This window comes from Aedes albopictus, chromosome 1 (assembly GCF_035046485.1).
Source record: "Aedes albopictus strain Foshan chromosome 1, AalbF5, whole genome shotgun sequence".
Classification (NCBI taxonomy): domain Eukaryota; kingdom Metazoa; phylum Arthropoda; class Insecta; order Diptera; family Culicidae; genus Aedes; species Aedes albopictus.
Window position 1 is genome coordinate 198637203 of NC_085136.1, and position 27501 is coordinate 198664703.

A 27501-nucleotide genomic window follows, 5' to 3' on the forward strand; every position below is an offset into this window, starting at 1 on the left:
TGGATCAATCTCATCAGAAATGTCTAGTATGTGTAACCCCATCAAGGAGAATCCCAACGCAAGTTTATCTATTCACTGTATGAATAGATAGCGATATTTCTGGAGAAATCCATGATTCTTCTTACCAATATCCAAAACGTCAAAATGTACAACAGGTATATAAGTACATGATTCCAGGTGTGCTTAAGTTTTGTTCAAATGTGCCATTAATAAATATTGTTATTATTGTGTGAAGTTTTAAATTTTAGGTGACTATCAAATGTCAAGGAAAAATTCTAGGGGGTGCCAAATTTGTCAAGGGGGTGCCAGGCAAATAAAGGTAGTTTTACCCTATTTTTAGTAGAAAATAGATATTCATACGTCTATATAAAAAAAATGTTACAAAGCAAATATTGCATTTTATCAAAATGCAAAAAATGTTCCAGGTGTTCACGGGTTAAACATTGTGCAGCTTTTTTACGATATCGATGAACAACCCCAAGGTGACCTGCATAGTCAGTACCCTTAGCTGATTACAACATCGTATACTTTCTTTATCTCATAAAAATGCGACCATCGACTTGGAACACATTTGCACCAACTCATCTTCCGACCATCATGGAGCAAGTAACCGCAATCGCTCCATCGTCATCGCGGAATGGTATCTTATGTCACTATAGCTGCATTACATTAAAACCATCCTCGCTTATGATGTCGTGTGAAGCAGGTGCTAGTAATCAAAACAAAAATGGCAAGTGAAATTGAAAACCTACGTGGTATTAATTGTAGATACCTACAACATCCAGTTAGTATAGTACCAATTTATCGTCGCAGTAGTGTTCAAAACCGGACTCGCGCGACCAGTATACGATGTTACCACCTACTTATGGGGGAACACGAAGTCGCGCCAAATAGAGCAACACAACGCAAGCTGTTAACGTAGAGCGCGCGCGAATGGCAACAGCAATAACAACGAGGAAAGGAGGGAAAACATCTGTTCGGTTAACAACCATAACTTATGGGATTTTTTGGCGCTATATCGGTCTTCGGGTTTCTTTAAAAACAACCGGTTAGGTTAAAAGCCGACGTTTCGAATGTTTATTCATTCATCCTCAGGGCAAACTGCAAATTTCACATTTAGTCACTTATTAACATATAACATACAGATTATACAAATTACTTACACCAAACAGTTATTTCTATGTCAAGTGGTTTTTGAACATTGATTTTGGAACGGCTGACAAAATTACACTGCAATATTTAAACAAAAATTCGGACATAGTGACTAAATTCATTTGAATGGGTCTAACATTTAACGTAGCACAAACTTACACAGCTTTCACCCGCGCACATCCAAACGGTTGTGAATCAAAATGTTTCAAATGAGAGATATCAGAACCCATATGGAACGGACAAGGAGAGATAACAGAGAACATAAAACATAGAGAGTGAGATATTATCTATTATCGCCCTTCGTCCGCGATTGAGTGCAGGAAACCCGAATAAACTACATTCAAATTGCTCGTGTCGGTTCTGAAATTTACCGTTGTGTTGTCACAAAAGATGTGACACATTTCGAGTATTTGAAGCGCATGTAGCCGGTTGTCCTGTTCTACGATCTTTGTTTTCGACAGATCGAAACGATGATCGTTCTCAATCGCATGTACCATTAAAGCCGTCTTTTTGAATTCTTCCTCCCTCTCATTCGTCTCGAGTGGATCAGAAGACTTCAGCTCTGTATACCGATTGATGAGTGATCGGTGTCCAGAGAGGCGGTTTTTTAGTTGCTGTGTTGTCAAGCCAATGTAGGAAGCGTCGCAGTCAATACAGGGGATGCGATAAATCACATTCCGTTGCTCCAACTGTGGCGTCTTATCTTTTAGCTTGGAAAACAACAACCTATTGGTTTTGACGCATTTGAAACTTAGTGTGATGCTGGGAAAGTTTCTTTTAATAACTTTCGCAAGAGCCGGAGTAAGGTTATCAACGTGATGGAGAGATCGATATGTTTTTGGTTCAGGATTAGTATTGCCACTATCATTAGGTACATTGGTGCTTCGGTTGATAAATCGGTTTACAAGCCGATTTATCAACGCACTCGGATAGTTATTGTTGAGCAAATACTCCCTCACCAAATCCTTCTTCTCGTTTTCTGATCTGCATGTCGACAGCCGAAACACTCTCCCAATGAAACCGGTGGCCGTGTTTAATTTTTGTGTGAGTGGGTGAAACGAGAAATAATTCAAAATGCGTCCCGACGCAACAGGCTTTTTGTACCAGTCCGTGGTGATCGTCTGTTGTTCTGTGCGTATAAGCAACATGTCAAGGTACGCAAGCTTATTATTCTCTTCAATTTCACACGTGAATTGAATATGTGGATTAAACCCGTTAAGAGAATTCTTCACATGTTCAATCTTTTCGATTGGGAGAGCGGTAATGAGGTCGTCGACAAACTTTTTCAGAAACGGGATGGGTATATCGATCGCACCGAGCACGTGATCGAGTAGCGTTTCCATCACCAGATCTGCAAGCGCAGGAGACAATGGGTTGCCCATTGCCGTGCCTGCTTTCTGACGATAGAAACTGCCGCGGTGCACGAAATAGCTGGAGGAGAGATTAAAATTTATCAATTCAACGAACATATCCACATTCTTTATGGTGGTGTTTTTCTCGATCAAACTCCAATTATTTCGTACCGCTTCGATTGCGATGTCTCGCGGAATACATGTAAACAAACTTACTACGTCAAACGATACCAATACATAGCCCGGGGGCAAAGTGACGTTGTTTATAAATGTGCAAAATTCGTAGGAATTTTGCACATTGTATTTGGTTTGGTCTATCGAGTGGCGTAGAATGTCTGCGAGATATTTTGAGAGATCATACGTTGGGCAATTTATACACGATAGTATGACTCTCAGCGGACTGTCCGGCTTGTGTATTTTGGGAAGCCCATAGATTTTCGGACAAGTCGCATGGTAAGAGACCAACCGAGACCTGGTTTGTTGGTCGATCATTTTGTGATTGAACAGCTTATTCACAAGCTTGTTGTTTTGTGCTTGTATTTTGTTCGTCCAGTCCGTATCGATCCTTTCGTATGTATTGACATCGCTGACAAGAGTTTGCATTTTGCATTGCTACTTGAGAGAGTTGAAATTGAAAACACAATCAATTTCACCCCGAACGATGCTTGGATACGGAACACCACTAATGTGGAAGTTCCCAATGAAACCAAAATTTTACTAGGATACGGTCCCAAGTTTGCATTGCCGGTGGAAAATAATCAAGAAATTCCATATTTCAAGATTATTGCAGACTTGGAATCTATCCTTAAACTAGAGCCGGATCCCATTCTCCAAGCGACCCACCGAAACCAGTTCACCAACATCTTGCAAAACTACGTGAACAAGAGAAAAGGTACACATTTCAATACTACCTCTAAATGTGTCGATCACTTTATGATTGAAGCGCTTAACACAAGTAAGAAGTTCATACGGGATCATCCAGACGTGTATATTGTACCGGCTGACAAGGGGAATAAAACTGTCATCATGATGAGAGATGAGTATGAAGAGAAAATGCAAACTCTTGTCAGCGATGTCAATACATACGAAAGGATCGATACGGACTGGACGAACAAAATACAAGCACAAAACAACAAGCTTGTGAATAAGCTGTTCAATCACAAAATGATCGACCAACAAACCAGGTCTCGGTTGGTCTCTTACCATGCGACTTGTCCGAAAATCTATGGGCTTCCCAAAATACACAAGCCGGACAGTCCGCTGAGAGTCATACTATCGTGTATAAATTGCCCAACGTATGATCTCTCAAAATATCTCGCAGACATTCTACGCCACTCGATAGACCAAACCAAATACAATGTGCAAAATTCCTACGAATTTTGCACATTTATAAACAACGTCACTTTGCCCCCGGGCTATGTATTGGTATCGTTTGACGTAGTAAGTTTGTTTACATGTATTCCGCGAGACATCGCAATCGAAGCGGTACGAAATAATTGGAGTTTGATCGAGAAAAACACCACCATAAAGAATGTGGATATGTTCGTTGAATTGATAAATTTTAATCTCTCCTCCAGCTATTTCGTGCACCGCGGCAGTTTCTATCGTCAGAAAGCAGGCACGGCAATGGGCAACCCATTGTCTCCTGCGCTTGCAGATCTGGTGATGGAAACGCTACTCGATCACGTGCTCGGTGCGATCGATATACCCATCCCGTTTCTGAAAAAGTTTGTCGACGACCTCATTACCGCTCTCCCAATCGAAAAGATTGAACATGTGAAGAATTCTCTTAACGGGTTTAATCCACATATTCAATTCACGTGTGAAATTGAAGAGAATAATAAGCTTGCGTACCTTGACATGTTGCTTATACGCACAGAACAACAGACGATCACCACGGACTGGTACAAAAAGCCTGTTGCGTCGGGACGCATTTTGAATTATTTCTCGTTTCACCCACTCACACAAAAATTAAACACGGCCACCGGTTTCATTGGGAGAGTGTTTCGGCTGTCGACATGCAGATCAGAAAACGAGAAGAAGGATTTGGTGAGGGAGTATTTGCTCAACAATAACTATCCGAGTGCGTTGATAAATCGGCTTGTAAACCGATTTATCAACCGAAGCACCAATGTACCTAATGATAGTGGCAATACTAATCCTGAACCAAAAACATATCGATCTCTCCATCACGTTGATAACCTTACTCCGGCTCTTGCGAAAGTTATTAAAAGAAACTTTCCCAGCATCACACTAAGTTTCAAATGCGTCAAAACCAATAGGTTGTTGTTTTCCAAGCTAAAAGATAAGACGCCACAGTTGGAGCAACGGAATGTGATTTATCGCATCCCCTGTATTGACTGCGACGCTTCCTACATTGGCTTGACAACACAGCAACTAAAAAACCGCCTCTCTGGACACCGATCACTCATCAATCGGTATACAGAGCTGAAGTCTTCTGATCCACTCGAGACGAATGAGAGGGAGGAAGAATTCAAAAAGACGGCTTTAATGGTACATGCGATTGAGAACGATCATCGTTTCGATCTGTCGAAAACAAAGATCGTAGAACAGGACAACCGGCTACATGCGCTTCAAATACTCGAAATGTGTCACATCTTTTGTGACAACACAACGGTAAATTTCAGAACCGACACGAGCAATTTGAATGTAGTTTATTCGGGTTTCCTGCACTCAATCGCGGACGAAGGGCGATAATAGATAATATCTCACTCTCTATGTTTTATGTTCTCTGTTATCTCTCCTTGTCCGTTCCATATGGGTTCTGATATCTCTCATTTGAAACATTTTGATTCACAACCGTTTGGATGTGCGCGGGTGAAAGCTGTGTAAGTTTGTGCTACGTTAAATGTTAGACCCATTCAAATGAATTTAGTCACTATGTCCGAATTTTTGTTTAAATATTGCAGTGTAATTTTGTCAGCCGTTCCAAAATCAATGTTCAAAAACCACTTGACATAGAAATAACTGTTTGGTGTAAGTAATTTGTATAATCTGTATGTTATATGTTAATAAGTGACTAAATGTGAAATTTGCAGTTTGCCCTGAGGATGAATGAATAAACATTCGAAACGTCGGCTTTTAACCTAACCGGTTGTTTTTAAAGAAACCCGAAGACCGATATAGCGCCAAAAAATCCCATAAATTATCAAGACGGTCGAAAATCAACCAATAACAACCATAACGTTCAAGTTTATGCCATTTCCTCCCGACAAAACAGGGCCCTCCAAGATGTTCAAGCATGTTTACGATTTGGCATGCCCGCTCACTGCTATGGAGGCAGTGGGAATGCAAGAGTGGCCTGTACATAAAAGGCCTTGAACGCGCATAATTATAGTGGCATTAGATGGTGATCATGAAATCAGTTGATGCAATGGCGATAAGGTGTACGGTCGTTGAGGTGAGATAACAATTATTTGGGTTAAGTTTGTCTTTTGAATGGTGAACGAATTTCGACATCGAGTTTGTTTTGAATGAAATTACCGCCCCCTCCTATTTACAAATTGATATTATGATTGGAATAGGATTATCAACTTACCCCAAGAAAAATGTTTCTGCTGGAGTCAAATCCCGCTGCGTAGATTCTTGCTTTGTGGCCATCACTTCGATCGACGAGGATTCGGCAGGCAAATCTCGATATGGTACTCTGCAGGACTTTTGCGTCCTTTTTATCACCGGGTAGGGTGTCCATTACTACAAAATCTATCGGGGACTCTGACGAACGGCCAACCTGTAACGATAAAGGGAAGATATTTCGTGAATAATAATTTTATTTCTATCATCTCATACAATAAAACATGTGAAATAACAGTAAACGAAATTTGTTTTGACCATAAATCCATTGTTCACCGTGAGCAACATCGGTACAATGTTCATACAAACAAGGTTAACTGGGCAGACTTAGCCTTTGTGCTCGTACAAAAATGTTTAATAACACGTCTCTGCCGCAGCAGGAACGAAATGGCTAATTGTTAAACCAAAGACAATCGTTGCTTCCCAGCACTCAAAGTGACCTTAATTGGAAACGAAAATAACAAAGCTGCAGTCTGTCTATGCCGATTCAAGACGTATTTTTGGTCCGGTGCGGTGTTTTGTGTTACCGAAGTGCAAAATTGATCCACAGAAGCCGACTGAGGTTGGTTATAATTCGTATTAATCTCTCAATTTGCAGTGGCGAATTCTAACGAATCATACCACATGATTTTTTATTATTCAAAACACAGAAAAACTAGTTTTCAAAAACTAATAGAAAAATCCGCAACAATACAATGATCTGTACATATACTCCCGATCAAAAGTTTCTGGTCACCCCCTCAAAAACATGTCATATTTTTAGGCCCATATCTCCGCGGATTTGCTTACGATTTCAAAACCCTAGATCTCATTGAAAAGATTTCTGCAAATTCTGCTATACTGTGGCCTACGAGGTGAACACGCTCCTCGCCACCGTGGAGTTGGTTTCCCGCTCAGCACTCACGCCCACGCTGCGCTCATGAAGTGGGAACCTATTCATGAGAGGATAATTGTAGCCAGATTCAGAACACGGGTTCGAAACCTCACCATGATCCAATGTTACGCGCCAACCGATGCTGCCGAATTGCAAGATAAAGAGAATTTTCACAGTCAACTGAATGCTGTCGTGGACAAGATTCCGAAAGGTGATATCAAGATCTTCATGGGCGACTTCAACGCGAGAGTTGGCTCCGACAACTCGGACTATGAGCACGTCATGGGACGCCATGATCTCGGAGAAATGAGCGAAAACGGAGAGCTGTTTGCAAGAGTTTTGTGGCAACAATGATATGGTGATTGGGGGATCGCTCTTTCCTCATCGACCAGTGCACAAAGTGACATGGGTTTCCCGTGATAGCGTCACGGAAAATCAAATCGTCCACATCTGCATCAGCCGAAAATGGAGACTGAGCCTTCTTGATGTGCGGGATAAACGTAGCGCCGACATTGCGTCCCACCATCATCTCCTCCTCGGCGAGACCCGACTGCGCATTGCCAGGATCCAGCGACAGGAGGAGAAAATCGTGCACCGGTTCAACACACGCCGACTGTAAGACGCTGCGGTGAAAAAGTCCTTCGTCGAGGAGCTAGAGAACCGTTCTGCGAATATTCCATAAGGTTGAAGCGTAGAAGATCAATGGAGCGCCATCAAGAAAGTCTTCATCGCCACCGCACATAGGCGTAAATGGATCAAATTCCTGGCCATAAGTCAAAAATTTTTTTTGGGGTTATTCAAAGCCTAATATTTTTTGAAGATGGATGAAGTATTGCTTCATCATGTGGCAATCAATAAAACACTTTGGAGTGCATGCTTTTTCAGGAATACATGCCTAAATTTGATGATTCTCTCCACTGTTTTTTTCTTTTGTATCATAACTCATCGGAAGTACTTCAATTATCAAAATATCGACAGTTTGAAAACATAATTGATGTTAAGTGCGCCCAGTCGACAACTGCTGAGTTGGCATCCCCCACATGAAGATACTCTGATGTGCACCACACCCAAACCCATACGCGCCAACTTGTGACGTAGTTGGGGGGGGCGAGGCCTCTCAAAACTAGTCAAATACGGAAAATACCAACGCAGTTCAGCTTATTTAGGCATATTCACGTGAAAACTAGTGCATTAAGCTGAAAAAACTTGAATGTTGTCCAATTTTTAAGAGCTTCGCCCCCCCAACTACGTCACAAGTTGGCGCCTATGCCCAAACCCATTGGGAGGATCTTCAGTCGGAGCGAATGTAAATAATAACACCCAGAAGAAGAACGTGTCAAAAATTTGCAAATCATCATCGTTAGACTACCAACAAACCCAAGTAGATTTGATACGTTTTATTTGCTATTAAATTGATTAGCTATCAAAAGTTAGGTAAACTGTAATTACCCGGTAGTAATATCAGTTTCAGAGAGTAACTCACTAGTTTGTTCGCTTTACAGTGTGAAATGCGTTAAGCTAGGTAAGAGAAATGTGTTTTGAAGGAGATCATGAACTTATGTTGTTCTTGTGAATTTGCGATTAGGTAAATAGGAGTGAATTGGCTGAGAACCTTTCAGTAACCATCGATTGTTTATTGCAATAGGGTGGCTGAAAGGTAAGAGAGTATGATTGAATAATTATTAGACAAATTTTCTACTTATCAACATATGAAACAGGGGTTCACAACCGACTTGACTAGGCAAGACTACGGTACACTGTTGTGAGATCACGATCGAGGCTAGATCACTAACAGTAAGAAGAACATTGTTAAGGCTAGCGAGAAGGAAATGTTGATACCCACTTATCTATCTATTTTTAGGAATTTTATAATGTATCACACATCGTTGAATAAATTCATTGAATTTCGATCTAGTACCTCACCGCAATCGCAACAATTTATAAAATTCTGTTACCATGTCGCAGAAGTCGGGGAATTGTGCAGCGAAAGCAACTGGAACACCTGGTTTCGACGAGCTGCAAGGAAATACAGACAACACCGCGGCAGAGATCATGACCGCCCGCGCAAGTAGCGTTCCTTCCGTCGTTATATTATCCCCTCCTAGCCCGAGAAATCAGGTAAATGCTGTCGTTACCAATACTAATACATCCCGATCCGGACCTAACATAACAAACGTTGTCAATGTCGATAAGAGGAACGAAGGTGCCGCGACTATCGTCCGTAGAAATCCGTTACGCGAGGTTCGTAGAAACGTAGATCATCGTTGCCGGCTGTGTGAAAGGCGCGACAATGAAGAAATGGTGCAATGTGACGGCTGCGACAGGTGGTTCCACTTCGTGTGCGTTCACGTTACGGAGGACATCGCTAACGTCAGCTGGATCTGACCAATCTGCAAGACCTCATCTTTCATTATCCCCCCCCACCAGCACTAACAATCTGTTTGCCGACCAACGAAACCAAGTTCCACCCCCACCAACCAAACCGGTATCGCAACGATCTAGGAGCAAGGCCAGTTCTCGAAGTGAAGCAAGAAGAATGAATGAGTTGGAGATGAAAAAGCTTGAGGAAGAGTTGGAGTTAGAAAAGCGGTTTCTTGAGCGGAAGTACAAGCTGTTGAAGGAGATGGAGAGCGAAACATCATCAGTGACCGAGGAGGACGAAGAAGTCAAGCTGTCGAAGATCGAGGAGTGGTTAGCCGAGACGGAACGACATGGGGAAGCTGAAGATTCCGGGTTAGTGGCAGAAGCGGCAAACGAGCAAACGCCGAACAGTTCGGCCAAGCTTGATGAGCACCAAGCTCAAAATGTCCAGCGGAATACAAACCCATCAATTCTTCGCGTCAACCAGGGTGACCAGCGTGAATAACTCCGTTTCGCTGGCAGCTGACCGTCAACCAAGGTTTTCATCATCGACGTTGCCACGTACGCATTTCGGTCAATACTCTAGGGAGTACCAGGAAGATAATCAACAATCAAGGGTACCACAAGGGTATACGAACGTAGCGTCTATTCCAGCAATGAACCCAGGTAGAATAAACGAGTTTACTCCAGGACAGCGATCAACACCGATAAGGACAGTTCAGCCGGAATCCGGCCAAGCTGCGTTCAACGAAAAAACCTTAGGCGTACTCAATCGTAGCCAGATTGCAGCCCGCCAAGCAGTGTCTAGAGATCTACCAGACTTCGATGGATCATTGGAGGAATGGCCTCTATTCTACGCAACATTTCATTCGTCTACGCAGATGTGCGGATTCACTAACGAGGAGAATATGCTACGATTGCGAAAATGCCTGAAGGGCAAGGCATTGGAGGCGGTTAAGTGCGAGTTACTCCATCCTGCGAATGTAGCTGATGTAATGTCGACGTTGAAGATGCTCTATGGTCGACCGGATGCGATCGTGCAATCGATTATCAAGCGTATCAGACAGCTTCCTTCGCCAAACACGGAAAAGCTTGATACAATCGTAAATTTCGCGTTAACCGTGAAGAATATGGTTGCGATGATACGAGCTTGTGAAGTGAATGATTTTATCTTCAACGCCTCTCTTCGTTACGAGCTAGTGGAGCGTCTGCCTGCGTCGTTGAAGTTAGATTGGGCGAGGTTCACCCGCAATTACCCTGATCCTAACTTGGCAGTCTTCAGCACCTGGCTGTACACTATTGCGGAAGACGCAAGTACAGTAATGGCTACGCCTGGACAAGAAGCGCGAAGTAAAGTGGTCAAACGGGACGGTTTTCTGAACTTTCATTCAGAATCGGAGTCCTGTAGTGAAAAGCCAAGCGAGCCAGCCTGCAAGTTCACATCGGTTACAACGAATAACCCCGTCAAGGATGAGTGTGTGGTATGTAAAGGAGGCTGCCCTACGGTCGCAAAATGTAGCAGATTCGAAGAATTTAGTTATGATTCCAAGTGGGCAACAGTAAAGGAATGTAAGCTATGTCGCAAATGTCTTCGGAGACACAATGGTTCTTGTAAGTTGCAGAGAAAGTGTGAAGTGAATGGATGCACGTTCTTGCACCATCCTTTGCTTCACAAACCTGAGAGCTTAAACCCTAAGCCGTATCCGACAAAGCAAACTAGCACTTCTCCAGAGCTCAAAGATTCCGAGTCAAGTTGCAACGTTCACCAAGGGCAGTCAGCAGTATTGTTCCGTATACTGCCAGTCGTGTTGTATGGACCAAAGAAGATAGTGCGAACATACGCGTTCATTGATGACGGATCGGAGCTTACTCTCATTGAACAAAGTCTCGCGGACGAGCTAGGTATCGAAGGTCCGAAAAAATCCTTGTGTTTGAAATGGACCGGTGGAACACGTAAAATGGAAAATGAGTCACAGCAAGTAAATCTACAGATCTCCGGCGTGGGCAACGATGCAACGAAGTTCGAAATTTTGGGCATTAACACTCTATCGTCACTTCAGATCCGCCCACAGACGCTCATGCTTTCTGAGTTACAGAAGAAGTTCCCACATCTTGCAGGACTGCCACTTGAATCCTATCGTGATGTGAGCCCACGGCTCCTGATCGGCTTGGATTTCGCTAACCTTGGACATGGGAGTAACAGTCGAGAAGGAAAGTGGAACGAACCCATCGCAGTTAAAACTCGGTTAGGATGGATGGTTTATGGTAACTGCACTGGGAAAGAAGATACCATCGGATACACGAACTACCACAGCGTCCAAGTCTGCGAATGTAATCGTGAATACGATGACAACCTTCACAAAGCGATGAAATCATACTTTTCACTAGACAGTATGGGAATCATCAAACCGAACAAACCCGTATTCTCCCAAGAAGACCAACGGACACAGATGTTGCTGGAATCCCTCACCCGACAAACAAACAATCGATACGAATCTGGCCTTCTGTGGAAATACGACCAGGTGCGGCTACCGGACAGTGAGCCAATGGCGCAAAGACGATGGAAATGTTTGGAACATCGATTAAACAAGGATCCAGCTCTTGCTGAAACACTCAAACAGAAAATCCAGGGGCACATAAGTAAGGGCTACATTAGAAAGCTGACTGAAGAAGAGATCCGTGCACAATACGAACGAGTTTGGTACCTTCCCATATTTGTAGTCACGAACGCTAACAAACCGGGTAAGATACGCCTAGTTTGGGATGCTGCAGCCACCGCACACGGCGTCTCTTTAAATTCAGTCCTACTGTAAGGTCCCGATCAACTTTGTTCTCTTTTCTCTGTTCTGATCCGCTTCCGCGAGTACCGAGTGGCAGTATGTGGCGACATTAGAGAAATGTACCACCAGGTACAAATGCGGGACGAAGATCAGCAATGTCAACGCTTCCTGTGGAAAGACAGTAGTGAGACCGTACCTAGCGTATTCGTAGTCCAGGTAATGACCTTCGGTGCTTGCTGTTCTCCAAGCATTGCGCAACATGTGAAGAACAGCAATGCAAAGCAGTTTGAGCAGGACCATCCAGAGGCAGTAGAGGCGATTATCAAGCGGCACTACGTGGATGATATGCTCGTCAGTACCGAAACTGAGGAAGAGGCTGTAAAACTAGCACAAGACGTAAAAGGGATTCACCAGAATGCAGGGTTCGAAATACGCAATTGGGTTTCAAATTCCAGTACAGTTCGAGCAGCGCTAGAAGGAGAAGCCACCGGAGAAAAGAACATGGACATCAGTGAAACGGACGCAGCAGAAAAGGTACTAGGCATGTGGTGGAATACCTCAACAGACCGCTTCACTTACAAAATGTCGGCCAGATACGACGAAAACCTGCTTTCTGGTAATCGCCGTCCAACCAAGCGACAGGTTCTACGAACCCTCATGATGGTTTTCGATCCCATGGGGTTTATTGCGCAAATCTTGATGTTTTTGAAAGTTCTCCTCCAAGAAATTTGGCGAACGCGAGTGGGATGGGATGATCCAATCGAGGATGCACAGTTCGAGAAATGGCTAACATGGTTGGCTATTTTCCCAAAGATTGAGACCGTCGAAGTTCCACGTTGCTACCGTGTATTGACATCTGTGAAATCCACAGTCCAAATGCATACGTTCGTTGATGCAAGCGAAAGCGGATTTGCGGCGGTTGTTTACCTCCGTTTCCAAGAAGGCGATGTGATAGAATGCTCGTTAGTTAGAGCCAAAACCAGGGTGGCACCCCTGAAATTCCTATCAATTCCACGTTCCGAGTTACAAGCAGCTCTACTTGGCGTTCGGCTGTCTGATACGATACTGAAGTCGCTTTCTATCAGCGTTAGCCAACGATATTTTTGGACGGATTCTAAAGACGTTCTCTGCTGGTTGGGATCCGATCATCGTCGTTACAGTCAGTTTGTGGCTTTCCGAGTGAGCGAAATTCTGGAATCAACAGAAATTACCGATTGGCGGTGGGTTTCGACTAAGCATAACGTAGCAGATGAAGGAACAAAATGGACACGACTTCCAGATTTGTCAACCGACAGTCGCTGGTTCCGGGGACCGGATTTTCTCTGGCAAGTCGAGGAAACTTGGCCCGTATCTCCATGCTTCAGAAAATCGACTGACGAAGAGCTTCGCCCTCATTTGCTTCTTCACGAAAAGATTAACGAGCCAGTCATCAGAATACAAGACTTCTCCAAGTGGACTCCCCTGCTTCGCCAAACCGCTCTCATCATTCGGTATCTGGATAACCTAAAGCGTTCAGCCAAAAAAGAGCACCGCAGTTGTGGCCCACTAACTCAACCAGAACTGGCTAAAGCAGAGAATTACTTGTTTCGCCAAGCACAGTCAGAAACATATGCCGATGAAATTGTCACATTGGCAATTCATCCGCGAACTTCGACGAAGCGAATCATCAGAAACAACCCGCTGTTTCGGAGTGCCTTTATCGATGAAAACGGAGTCGCACGTGTTCAAGGGCGAACTAAGGAGTGCGAGTTTGCCGCCCGTGATGCTGTTGAGCCCATTATTCTTCCCCGTCATCATCATATCACACGTTTAATCGTTGCCGATGCTCATGAGAGATTCAACCATCAGAATCATACGACAATCATCAACGAACTTTTACAACGTTACCGCATTCCTCGTATGAAGGCTACGTACCATGCTGTTCGACGAAACTGCCAGTACTGTAAAAACCAACAAGCAAAACCGCAACCACCAATGATGGCTGATCTTCCTCAGTCGCGCTTAGCAGCCTTTAGCCGTCCGTTCACCTATATGGGGGTGGATTATTTCGGCCCAATTTTGGTCTCCGTGGGCCGTCATTCTGAAAAACGGTGGGGGGTCATTGCAACTTGCCTAACCACTCGTGCCATCCACCTGCAAATCGCTCACACACTTTCAACGAACTCTTGTGTAATGGCGATCCGGAATGTTATGGCTAGGAGGGGAATTCCTGCCGTTATTTATAGCGACCGTGGTACCAACTTTCAAGCTACCGTAAACCGGGGTTAAATTGATCAGCGGGGTGAAATTGATCATTTGGGTACTACATTGTAATTGCATACCAGGAACTTCTAAGCGTCACAATGATCTCAAACTTCTTACCTCATCTAGTTCATAGATGTCTAGGGATGAGTTTAATCTATTATTTTTTTAAGAAAAAATTAGTTTTGCCTTATTTTTTTAAGAATTTGAAATGTATTTCTCACTTATCTGAAAGCATTGCTTCTAAACAATCCATTGCCACTAGGACTTCCCGTAAATTTTTTGTTCTAACATTTTTGTGGAGCCTTGGTTGGAAAGTTATGAAGGTATTCTGAATATGAATAAGTTTTAAAAAAGTTCTTTTTTGACGAAAAAGTCATTTATTGAAACAGAAATCACTTATTTCAAAGGAAATTGCCTACCTTTAGGCGTTAAGGGGGAAATTTCAAAAATTAATTTGGAATTTTAAGTGTCAAATCTACTAGTTGTAAGAGTTTTGACGCGTTATTCGGGTTTAGAAGAGCAAAATTAAGTGGATAAGGAAATTTTTGTTTTTAACCGATGCATAATTGTACACTGATCAATTTCGCCCCAAAGTGGCATCTTCATTTTTTGATTTTTGAAGTAATTTAACTAAAAGTTAAAATTTGTTGAACAAAATTCTGTCACATGGTTTGAAGGAGATCCACTGGGTACTGATTTTACAGAAATTCTTTTGGCAATATTTTGATTGCCACTAATGTTATCCGCAAAAGATGTTTTAAAGTGATCAATTTGACCCCGGATTACGGTACCAATAAGGAACTAAAGGCAGCAATTCAACAACTCGACCATGACAAACTAGCGAATGAGTTTACTTCCAGTCGAACTCAGTGGATCTTCATCCCACCCCTATCACCGCATATGGGTGGAGCCTGGGAACGGTTGATACGTACTGTTAAGCAGAACTTAGTTGCAATGCAGCTAAGCCGGTTACCTACCGATGAAGTACTACAGAACGCAATAGTGGAGGTCGAAAATATCGTTAACTCGCGTCCATTAACCGACATTCCACTCGATGATGATGATTCACCCGTGCTGACACCCAACCATTTTCTGCTGGGATCAGCAAACGGTGTTAGATCTTGGGTTCCATTCGACAATTGGCGCTTAGGAATTCCTACACACAATCTCAAGCCATGGCCAACGTTTTCTGGAAACGGTGGATACGGGATTATCTTCCTATTCTTACGCGACGATCGAAGTGGTTCATTCCAACGAAGCCTATTGAAGTTGGAGACATCGTGATGATCGTAGACCATAAGCTCCCTCGTAACTGCTGGCCGAAGGCCAGAGTGATTTCTACACGCACTGCTCCCGATGGTCAGGTGCGTTCGGCCACCGTTCAAACAGCGTCCGGTGGAATCTACGAGCGTTCTGCGGTATCGTTAGCTGTACTCGACATAGGCGTTGGGAAGAATACGCATATGGATGGCCGTCTGCGCATTCCGGGGGGGGAGTGTTAAGTGCGCCCAGTCGACAACTGCTGAGTTGGCATCCCCCACATGAAGATACTCTGATGTGCACCACACCCAAACCCATACGCGCCAACTTGTGACGTAGTTGGGGGGGCGAGGCCTCTCAAAACTAGTCAAATACGGAAAATACCAACGCAGTTCAGCTTATTTAGGCATATTCACGTGAAAACTAGTGCATTAAGCTGAAAAAACTTGAATGTTGTCCAATTTTTAAGAGCTTCGCCCCCCCAACTACGTCACAAGTTGGCGCCTATGCCCAAACCCATTGGGAGGATCTTCAGTCGGAGCGAATGTAAATAATAACACCCAGAAGAAGAACGTGTCAAAAATTTGCAAATCATCATCGTTAGACTACCAACAAACCCAAGTAGATTTGATACGTTTTATTTGCTATTAAATTGATTAGCTATCAAAAGTTAGGTAAACTGTAATTACCCGGTAGTAATATCAGTTTCAGAGAGTAACTCACTAGTTTGTTCGCTTTACAGTGTGAAATGCGTTAAGCTAGGTAAGAGAAATGTGTTTTGAAGGAGATCATGAACTTATGTTGTTCTTGTGAATTTGCGATTAGGTAAATAGGAGTGAATTGGCTGAGAACCTTTCAGTAACCATCGATTGTTTATTGCAATAGGGTGGCTGAAAGGTAAGAGAGTATGATTGAATTATTATTAGACAAATTTTCTACTTATCAACATATGAAACAGGGGTTCACAACCGACTTGACTAGGCAAGACTACGGTACACTGTTGTGAGATCACGATCGTGGCTAGATCACTAACAGTAAGAAGAACATTGTTAAGGCTAGCGAGAAGGAAATGTTGATACCCACTTATCTATCTATTTTTAGGAATTTTATAATTTATCACACATCGTTGAATAAATTCATTGAATTTCGATCTAGTACCTCACCGCAATCGCAACAATTGAGTATGTTAACTAGTTCTCGTGATTATAGTGTATCATTAAAACAAAAAATTGCACCTGATTTCATTTATTTTTCGCTCTTACAGAAACGTTTTTAAAATCATGATTTTTGTCAATTTTTAACCATTTTCAGTATTCAAAAAGTTTTCAGATTCTGCATCATTCCGCGATCTGGATAAAATTACAATAAAATTGTAGTGTCTACCTAATGGTTGTGTGCATACAATATGTACCTACATGAAATACTATTCATGACAGTACCTAAATGTCCTGGTATGATTCACTATGTCTACCTAAGGTAGTATAAATACGGGTGATCATTGAACCACACAGCAGAGACTGCATAAGCCTTGGACTGTCAACATCTTTATTATTCTTTTGAAGGATATAAAAAAAATATAATACATATCCTTTGTGAATCGCAAGAGACCAGAAAGTACCAGACGAAATAATAGTTCATTTTGAAATTTTCACCTTTTTGACTAGTTTTTAGTTACAATTTATGTTTAATTTTGATATAACAACTTCGTTTCCACTACTTTTTAATGAATGGCCACTTATTCTCGGTACAAATATCATAGTAGAATACAAGTGGTCTTAACGAAATGTGTCAAATGGAATCAATTTAGTAAATTTGAACAGAAATCTCCAAACACCGTTAAACGCCTAAATGTATGCAATGCACTGCAATGTTATGTAGCTAGAGCTGTTGTGTTTAATATTTAAAAAAAAATTAAAGCAATTCAAACAAAGAGCTCACTATAGGTAATCTTATGTTGATGCACCGTGAAGAATTTATTTTCACATGGATAATGTTTTTATAGCTAAACTTATTGAGTTTTTAACTCAGTACTCCACAAACTTGCTTTTATGTGTAAATTATGGTTAAATTCCATGTTTTGAAATAAAAATTCAAACTGATATATTTCACACGGCTTCTCTCACCATGTTCATACTGCTAATATTTCATTCCATGATTAACTTTTCAGTTTTGATGTGTTTTTCAGGGCACTATTGAAGTAAGCCCAAAATGAATTGGGAATCACAAAAATATCTAGAAACGGTACAACATATGAACTGTTTTTAAGGGGTCGTTCACAAATATTGTCTCGTATCTCTAAAAATTGAGCAGATAGAACAATTGTTCAACAAGTTTTCCAATAATGACATTCCTCACACCTTTGATGAAGACATAAACACGTTATCTTCACTGATGAAAAAAAAAGAATTTCACTTACAATTCTGGGAGAATTACTCTGAAACGAGGTGGTTCGTGTTTCCGAACATTAAATTTTATGGAAATATAATTATTTTTCAGTTTACTGAACTCAAAAAATAAAAAATGACGATTCAAGTGATTTTTGGGGGTGAAAACATACGTGGCTCTTATCGAAGTTATAAGAAATCATTTCTGGCCTTTACGTGGATCAATATGGCTATTTATAATCCAAAATGCATCCTCAATATCAAAATTCAAAATTTTATCGCTGGTACCGTAATCCGGGGTAACATTGATCAGAATTTTCGATCATTCTTGAATAATTCTCTTGTTAAAGCAAACGTTACATGTTTTATATTTTTAAAACAAGTACTGGCCCTCTGAGTATGTGTTCAGCTACTCGAAAAAATATTGTAAAACTTTAAAACATGTTTAAATAGGTTTTTAAATCTAATTTTTTGATTCAGTTGATTTGGGGTAACATTGATCATGTCAGTGATCAATGTTCGATTTTGTTGAAAATATCCTTACTTACTAAATTCGAGGTCGCTGATTTCGAATATGTTGTCCAAATTCTTACAAGTTAAGAACTTTTTGAGTTATTTTAGGAATAAAATACTCCAAACCACGAATAACGCCTAAAGGTAGGCAATGACTTAAGGAATTGATAGCCGATTTTTGATAAATTGTATATTTCATTGAAGAAAAGAGCTTTTTCATAAAAGTTTCGTTTTTAAATCCAACTCTAGGATAGCATATTGAAGTAATACAATGATTTCGAACCTCATATTGTATCTAGTATTCACGCCAAGCATGAATGTTTGATAACGTATCTCATTGCATTACGAAACACAGTTATGGAAAAATCGATTTATTTCAATGTTTATGAAATTCAATTTTCATGAATTGCATGTTATTTAATAGTTAAATGATAGCAGATTATGATATACCATTCGATAGCAGAAACTGATTCAATGTAAAATGCTTGTTTGAACATTTCATGAGGTCAGTCAAGCCGATCAATGTTACCCCACTGATCAATGATACCCCGTTTTACGGTACCTACATAATACCCCATACAAACGTGTTGTAACTTTTTGGCCAGGAAATGGACCCTGTTACTCCAGTGTGCACCGGCGAGAATAATTTGGGTGAGCTACGCACCTGAAGAAAGCAGTGGATCACAGATGCTACCTGGGGGAAGATAGAGGAGCGAAGGAACGCCAAGGCCGCGATAGAGCAAGCGAAAACACGAGGATCCAAAGCCGTAGCCCGTTAGCGCTATTCGGCTCTCGAGAAGGAAGTGAAACGCTCATATAGACGAGACAAAAGAGCGTGGGCGGACTCCCTAGCCGACGAAGGCGAGAAAGCCGCAACCACCGGCGATATCCGTCTCCTCTACGATGTCTCACGTCGCCTTAGTCGGACCAAAATGAATGCTACGATGCCGGTGAAAGACACGTCTGGACAGTTACTGACTTACCCGGCTGACCAGATGAAACGCTGGTTCGAGCACTTTGGAAACCTTTTTCAAGTGTCGGGCACGCCATCAACGCCTCAGCATGATCCGCCAAGGGTTCGACGCATTACCCGTGTCAACACCGAAGCTCCATCAGTGCAGGAGATAGAAAAAGCCATCCGTAGCATGAAATCGAACAGGGCCCCGAACGCATATCAGCTGAGATGCTCAAAACTGACCCCGTAGCATCTGCACAACTGCTGCATCAAATATTCTGCAACATATGGGAAACCGCGACATTTCCTGCCGATTGAATGCTAAGCGTCTTAGTAAAGGTACTCAAAAGGGTGACCTGACTGTATGCGATAATTGGCGGGGCATCATGTTATTGTGTATCGTTCTTAAAGTCTTCTGCAAAGTGATCCTTAACCGGATACACGAGAAGATTAACGTAACTCTCCGACGGCAGCATGCAGGATTCCGTGCCGGACGATCCTGTGTGGATCATATTGTCATGCTCCGTATCATTTTGGAGCAAATCAATGAATTCCAGGAGTCTCGCTATCTGGTGTTCAATGATTATGAAAAAGATTTCGACCGTCTCAATCACGGAAACATGTGGGAAACCCTCAGGCGCAAGGGTTTCCCTGAGAAAATCATCGGCCTCATTGAAGCACAGTACAGGGCATTTTCGTGCAGAGTACTGCAAAAAACAGTGTTTTGTCCGATCCCATCCGGGTCGCTGCTGGATTGAGGCAAGGGTGTATACTATCACCGCTACTGTTCCTCATCGTAATCGATGAGATCCTGGTAGGTGCGATTGGCCGTGAACCAAATCGTGGATTGCTGTGGCATCCATTACATGAACCATGGGGATTCAAGTTTGATTGATTGAAGCTGGCGACACTCGATCGTTCAACGGGACAGACGTGGAGGTCTTGGTTCGGATTCCGTTTAATCTAGCAGCGATTGGACGGGTATCTTCGTGGAGGCTCTACTTAGGTCTCGGATCCCCAGAAGCGGTCGGATAGTAGCGCGATTGTTGCTTAGGCCGATTCCTCTGCTGATATTGCGATATTGGGAGCGATCAGTTCCGGGCCGACAGGCCGGCGACCCTCGCGCGATTACAGACCACTTGATGAATCACTAAGGATGCCACCCTGGAAGATGCTCGGGAGAATCAAAAATGGGGCTTCTGCCGCAGGGTATATACGGTTCACACCAGGCCTCACGGACAATTCGGGTTCACCCGGATAATTCTTCTCGGTGGGTACTTCGCCTCGAAACGATGCGAACGTGGTTTTCGCAGAAGGCCCGGTGAAAATGAAAAAAAATACCTTTTTGTCTTCTTCAATAAAACAACAAAAAACGCACAAAAACTACTCTACTCATCGACTTGGGCACCGACAGAGTCATAGCTCACGCTTGGGCAACGAAATACTCTCAGGTGCGTGGTACCGGTCGGTAGGTACTTTTCACTGCCAACCTCCATCACCTCATTAGCGAAAATCCTCTTCGCAAGTTTCTTTTTGCCTTTCGCGTTCAGTTGCATCACTCCGACCGAGTAGCACAACGACGTTCGTAAATATGTAGCAATCTGACGAGACTGAACCGTTTCTTTTACTGATTGTGCGGCACCCGCACTCTGAAACGGGCAGAGCAGACGTTTGATTGCTGCGGCTACGACACGGTGTCGTCGTCACCGGTGGACGGTAACAATAAAAGAGCACCTGTTCGGATCAGGTTTGAATTTTGCCACTATGGACATTGAGAAACCGTTGGAACTTTTCAAGATATGTCATGCAAGTTAACGCTGACTATACTACAACGTAGATGACCATTTATTAGACAATTACGAAAAGACAACACCACCAACGAACTTGTTGTGGAATGATAAGTGTTGGTAGGACAAAAAATATATTACCTCGATGCACCTAAAACATTGGTAAACAGGATAAGTAACCCGCTTACAAAATCGTTCATATGCCACTGCGCCCAATATCCTGAAACCAATATTCGCGTATGCTCTTCTATCAACAGACAGTAGGTTTTACAGTCTGCAAAAAGCAAATAAATTCATAGTTAATTCCTATTTTTGTATGCAAAAGCATGTACCTACATGTATTATCTATGTTAGTCATTAAACAAAAAGAATAAAATGATGTAAATATTGCATATTGCATATTTGGACAATTGCACATCAGTGGATCATGAGACAGCATGGTTCTTTTTGTGAGTTCATGCTTATGACGTGAATATTAGTACCGTTATTTCAGGTGAAATTGATCAGTGGGGTGAAATTGATCGACGAAAGGGCCATTTTTATTTGTTAAAAATAACGCTTTAAACTTTAAACAATTTGTAAAAAAATGACCATCATCTGGCTCAAGGGTTACTGAATGATGAGTTTACATGTTTTACAGCCAATTAGTCACATATTTCTGTATAAAATTCAATATTTTCCGAAACTGCCTTTCAGGTGAACTTCAAATACACTTTCAAACTTTTGATACCGTAGCTGTATGACAAATGTAATGAATATTCGAATGAATGTTTCTAGCTGCCAAATATTCGCTCAACTCAAATTCGTCATCAAAAGTTTTATAAATATTGAAATTTATATGCATGAAATTGCACTTTTTCGGAAGTTATATCATATTTACTATGGACATTGCATACTTTCAGGCGTTTTCTTAAGATTTATTTAATTTTAAACTTAAATAATTTAAAATTTGGTAAACTTGTAAAAATTTTGCAAAGCTTTTCGTATTTCAGGGTGATTAATTAAGGATGGAATAGTAGTTTACGCAACAAGGTGCAGAATGACGATTTTTACAGCACGAGTCGTACATTTGTCCAACGAGGCTTGCCGAGTTGGATAATAACGACGAGTGCTGGAAAAATCAAGTTCTGCACCGAGTTGCGTACAACGTTACAATTTCATAAATTACCCTTGAGGATAGTTTTCAACAAAACTTTTCCATCAACCTGCACACTGATGTTCATAGCCAATGTTTAAGAAAATCTGATCATAATAGAATCAAGAAAGCATCATGAAGTTGACCAAAACTGAAAACAGTGCTGTAATGGTTCATTACGCAACACAAATCAGTGCTGTAATGAACCATTACAGCACTGTTAATGTGGTGTGGGAAGGTAGGCCTTTTCGTGTCAGATTTGCGTGAGGTAAAACAGCCTATTACGATGAGAAATCGCAAAATAGTTATTTATGCAACAAGTTGCAAAATGATGATTTTTTCAGCACGAGTCGTACATTTATCCAACGAGGCTTGCCGAGTTGGATAAATACGACGAGTGCTGAAAAAATCGAGTTTTGCAACGAGTTGCATACAAAATTTTTTGCCATTACGAAAAATACCCATTCAATATGACCTTTTCTAGCTGCACAAACATGTATCAGAAGGAACCATGTGCGAGCATCCATGCTTGCCAGCGTAGGTTTTTGTTCGATCAGGTAGGCTGTGATGTAGTAGTTGTCAACAATGTTCGAGCTCCCGGCGTCAAACAGTTGTGTGGAGGCGTAAGAAAAAGTCGATTCAGCAAGAGCCTCTACACCTGGTTTGCAATTTGAATCGGGATTGAAATCGTCTCGATCCGGATTCCAGCAGATCAGTGGATGTAGAGGTAGTAGCTGAATCTACGGGAGGCGCGGCAGCAAGTGAAAAGTACGTTAGGCCAAAGGTGCCGAAAAGTGCTACTTTTCAGCACTCTTAAGAGTGCCGAAAAGTAGTACTTTTCGGCACACTTGCATCAGCGGTGAAAAATAGGCCATTTCAACATACTTCAGCCAATTGAAATGTCCTATTTTTCACAACGTAATGGCAAAAAAATAATTTCAGCACTTACAAAAACATTTCACTGGCTGATCGATTTCATCCCGAAAATATTTTTTTTTAGATTTTTTATTTCAAATGATATTTTTTGTAATTAACCTTCCTTAGTCCCTAAAAAAAAGTTACAAATAAAACCCTGGGGTCATTTTTGACCCCAAACTTTGGACAGCTCGCAAAAATCAGTGGCTTGACCGATTTTGGATCTCTTTGGCTCAAATGAAAGGGGCACAAGTCTAGTTTTCAAAACCACCGGAGAAATCCGGATTCGGCCACTGTGGCCACCGGGAACCTGCTTCAACTGAAAAATGCCGCTTTTGAGACCCTAACTTTGGCGAGCTATAACTTTGCAACCAAACAAGTAATCCGGACCGTCCAAGGGTCGTTGGGAAGGTATTCACGTGGACTTTGATTATGGACATTAATATTGACTAATTATTGAGAACCGGTTCCGGAAATCCGGAACATCCGAAATATTAGTTTTCATCATTGCTATGTGCTTGAAAATCCACTAATGTATTCCCTTTATGCATTCTATTGCATTACTTCTCTGCACGCTTCACTGAAATGAGACACATATTGTTTAAGACCATTTTTGAAGGGTTCTGGGCAGGTATGGTCAATGCGCAACGGGTTACAGGGACTCCGGAAGGTGGTCAATTGGGCAACGACAATGAACTTCGTATTGTTTTCGCTCCAAAACCCGGCGCCACATGGTGCAACCTTCGTGGATTTTCATATCTGTTGTTCTTGTGATACACAAAGAGATTGATAGTCATGTTCTTCTTCTTCTTCTTCTTGGCGTAACTTCCCTACTGGAAAAAATCCTGCTTCTCAGCATAAGTGTTTTATGTGCACTTCTACTAGTATATACATACTGAAAGATTTCTCTGTCAATCATAAGTTTAAATATGTATATCGTATGGCAGGCACGAAGATACTATATGCGCATGGGACTAAGAGTAATTTCCCTTACGAAAAGTTCCTAGGCCAACCGTAAATCGAGCCCGTCACCCTCAGCATGGTCATGCTAAATGCCTTTGGGGCCAGCTATGGTTATAGGGGCCCCAAATGAATAGTCATATTGGTTCCACGTGGTCACCGGAGTGGCCACCAGAGAAATCCATATTGTACTACTCTCAGATTATTACAATAAATGTAGGCTTTTGACGGCTCAATTTTTATTATTTATCGTAACTGTAATGTTCTGGTATAGAAATGAACAAATGATGATCTCGGTCTTTTTAGGCCACTAGAGTGACCACCGGAGTAACCCCAATTGTGTTACTTCAATATTCTGCAACAGAAATAGGCATTCGGAAGCTCACCATACTGTCGTGAGCGCTATTCAAAATTTTGACTTTCTTGTATATGTCTCGTAAAATAATAAAGCTATAATATTTCTGCCAGATTATGATTCAAGATTTTGTCATTATCTACCGATGCGTGATAATGTTTGCACCATCGTACAAATAGGGTTTCCTATCACCTGCAAACACACTGGACTGGTCTAGCCGCACATGTTAGAATATACGATATTCTCGGGATCATCTTCTAAAATTTGCTGTAGGTGGTTGAATTTAGATATGTCGAAATGACATCTCAGCACTGACTATGATGTGAGTTAGAGCTTACGTGCATGCAAAGAAAACCAAGACATTGTGTGTGATACGGGAACCTAATTTGTACGATGATGCTAACATTATCACGCATTCGGTTGCATCTACGAAAGAAAAGTAAAATAATGACCGATAGATTGTGGTGAATAACTAAAAAGGAGCCAACATTGTCATAGTCACTTACGTCATTGTGCAGAATAACGACAACATAGCATAACATTATCAGTTCCGGGTGTATGATAGTATTCGAGCGATTCCATAACAACTGGAGATTCTAAAATAAAAATATTGGAAATTCATGAGGCAGTTCCACCTAGAATTTTACTAGGACTTCCACTAGGAATTACTTTTGGTGTTGCAAATATGGACACGTTACTTTACCAATCTATATATATATAAAAATGGGCCCATATAGCCGAGGCGGTAAACGCACGGGTATTCAGCATGACCATGCTGAGGGTGACGGGTTCGATTCCCGGTCGGTCCAGGATCTTTTCGTAAAGGAAATTTCCTTGACTTCCTTGGGCATAGAGTATCTTCGTGCCTGCCACACGATATACGCATGCAAAATGGTCATTGGCAGAGGAAGCTCTCAGTCAATAACTGTGGAAGTGCTCATAGAACACTAAGCTGAGAAGCAGGCTTTGTCCCAGTGAGGACGTTACGCCAAGAAGAAGAAGAAGAAGATATATAAAAATGCAGTGGCATACGTGGGACCGCACATAACTTGCGAACGGATGGTCCGATTTTGGTCGTCTAAGTTTTGTTCTGTTAGTTTTCACCCATGGAAGGTTTATGAGGCCTGAAACATGGGAAAATTGAGAGTTTTTGAAAATCTGGTGTTCATACATTTTGAACGGGGACTTGGGCGCTTGGCTAGGGACTTGAAACGTCAAAAAACGTAGTAGGCAAGACAAAGTTTGCCAGGGACAGCTAGTAAATGTATAGATTTGTAAATTTTTGTTAGTATTCTCAAAACAACAATTATTGCAGACGCAGCAATCTAACTATCCATGAGTGCACTCTCATTGGAAATGAACTCAAAAATTGTTATTGCAAATTATAAAATATAAAGATGAAGAAATGAGGAGGTTTCATACCTGTTGGAGGAAGGATTGTTGAAAATTGCTCTATTCCAGCGGCCTTTTTCATCTCCGGTGAAAATAAAAAAAATCCTTCGAGAGCTCCCACGATTATTGCTATAGAAGTTTCACATCCCGGCATTCCGGCAGAAATTCCCTCACGGAGTTCAAACAAGAATCTCTCCGAAATTCCACCTATTATTTGTCTAGAAGTGCCCGCAGGAGATCCTGCAGGAATTCCTCTAGATCAATGGTACTCAGCAATTTAGGCATTTCATCAACAAAATTGCTGAGTACCTACTTATCGAAAACCATTTCAATAACAAGCAAATTGGGTTTTTAAATTAAGAAAAATGTATCGATATTTTGATTGTATACGAATGAGCACCTTTTTCTGAGCCACTATGATTTTTTCAGATTTTTAGAACTTTATTTTGGTACCTAAAATCAATTTCAAAGAGATTTTTTTAAATCACCTTTTGACAGCTGAGTAACTGTTTGACAGCTCCACCCAGTACTAAATGCGACGAGGGGTGATTCGACAAATCGCTCCCATACAAACTTCAAATTGATTTTTAAATAGGTTCCCGGGCACCAAAATTCATGAAAATTTGGATTTCGGCTCAGTTTCGCATGCAGATTCAGAATATGGAATTATCTCAACACCGCTAAAGAAGCCAATTGGTATTCAAACTGAAGCTTAGTATCGAAGTTATTTTGTAGTACAAGGTTACTAAACTTAGTTTTGTAAATTTTCGTAATTTGACGAACTTTGGCAAATATGAGTACTATTTTTTACTCAATCGAGGATATCTCGAAAGATTGAAAATATAACTAAGGATTTTCTCCATAACGTCTCGAGGTTGCCCCGAAAATTCTCTCGCCAGTAGTAATTTTTTGAACTAAGAACCGTTTCCGAAGTTACAACGGAAATGCCTCTAGGAGTTTCTTAGGAAAATCCTCTAGGAGTTCCGTTACGAATTTTCTTAGGAGTTCCAAATAGACTTTCTCTAGGAGTTCCAATAATTGTTTTTTTACTCTCACCAGTTATTTCTTTGGTAGATCCACTGGGAATTCCTCTAGGAGTTCCCGTCAGAGTTTCACTGGCAATTCTGCTCAAAGTTTCAACGGAAGTACTTCCAGTTGCAGAAGAAGTTCACCCAAAGATCCTCTGTGAATACTTGTGGGACACCCTCCGCTAATATCCAGAATTAGTAGTAGTTGATCCACCTTGAATCCGTCCAGCAAATACACCGTGAATTCCGTCAGTACATTCACTGTAACTCCTCTAAGACTTCGACCAGAAATTCTTATAGGAGTTACAGCAAGAGTTCCTCTAGGAAATCCACTAGAGATTCGTCAAGGAGTTCCAAAGAGAATTTCTCTAGGAGTTGCATCGATTATTTCTCGAAGCTCCATCGGGAAGTCTGGCAAGAGTTTTATCGGGAATTCTTCTGGGATTTTTTCTCGAAGTTC

General features: G+C 41.7%; 2 protein-coding genes across 7 annotated transcripts in view; one reads left to right on the plus strand and one right to left on the minus strand.

The window, feature by feature from the left end:
- LOC109423519 (protein pellino) overlaps positions 1 to 27501 on the minus strand; it is a 157054-nt gene that overhangs the window by 21956 nt on the left and 107597 nt on the right. For all 6 annotated transcript variants that reach the window (XM_062846098.1, XM_062846102.1, XM_062846099.1 and 3 more), the window contains one exon: positions 6064 to 6255. In XM_062846098.1, coding sequence (XP_062702082.1) covers positions 6064 to 6255 — 192 coding nt within the window. The remainder of the gene's footprint in view (positions 1 to 6063; positions 6256 to 27501) is intronic.
- LOC134285422 (uncharacterized) lies at positions 12123 to 19073 on the plus strand. The gene is made up of 2 exons (XM_062846097.1): positions 12123 to 16379; positions 16443 to 19073. The coding sequence occupies exon 1, from the start codon at positions 12231 to 12233 to the stop codon at positions 14379 to 14381; it is 2151 nt and encodes a 716-aa protein (XP_062702081.1). The 5' UTR covers positions 12123 to 12230; the 3' UTR covers positions 14382 to 16379; positions 16443 to 19073.

Coding starts and splice junctions, on each gene's coding strand:
- LOC134285422 (XM_062846097.1), top strand. CDS start 12,231: ATGTACCACCAGGTACAAATGCGGGACGAAGATCAGCAATGTCAACGC.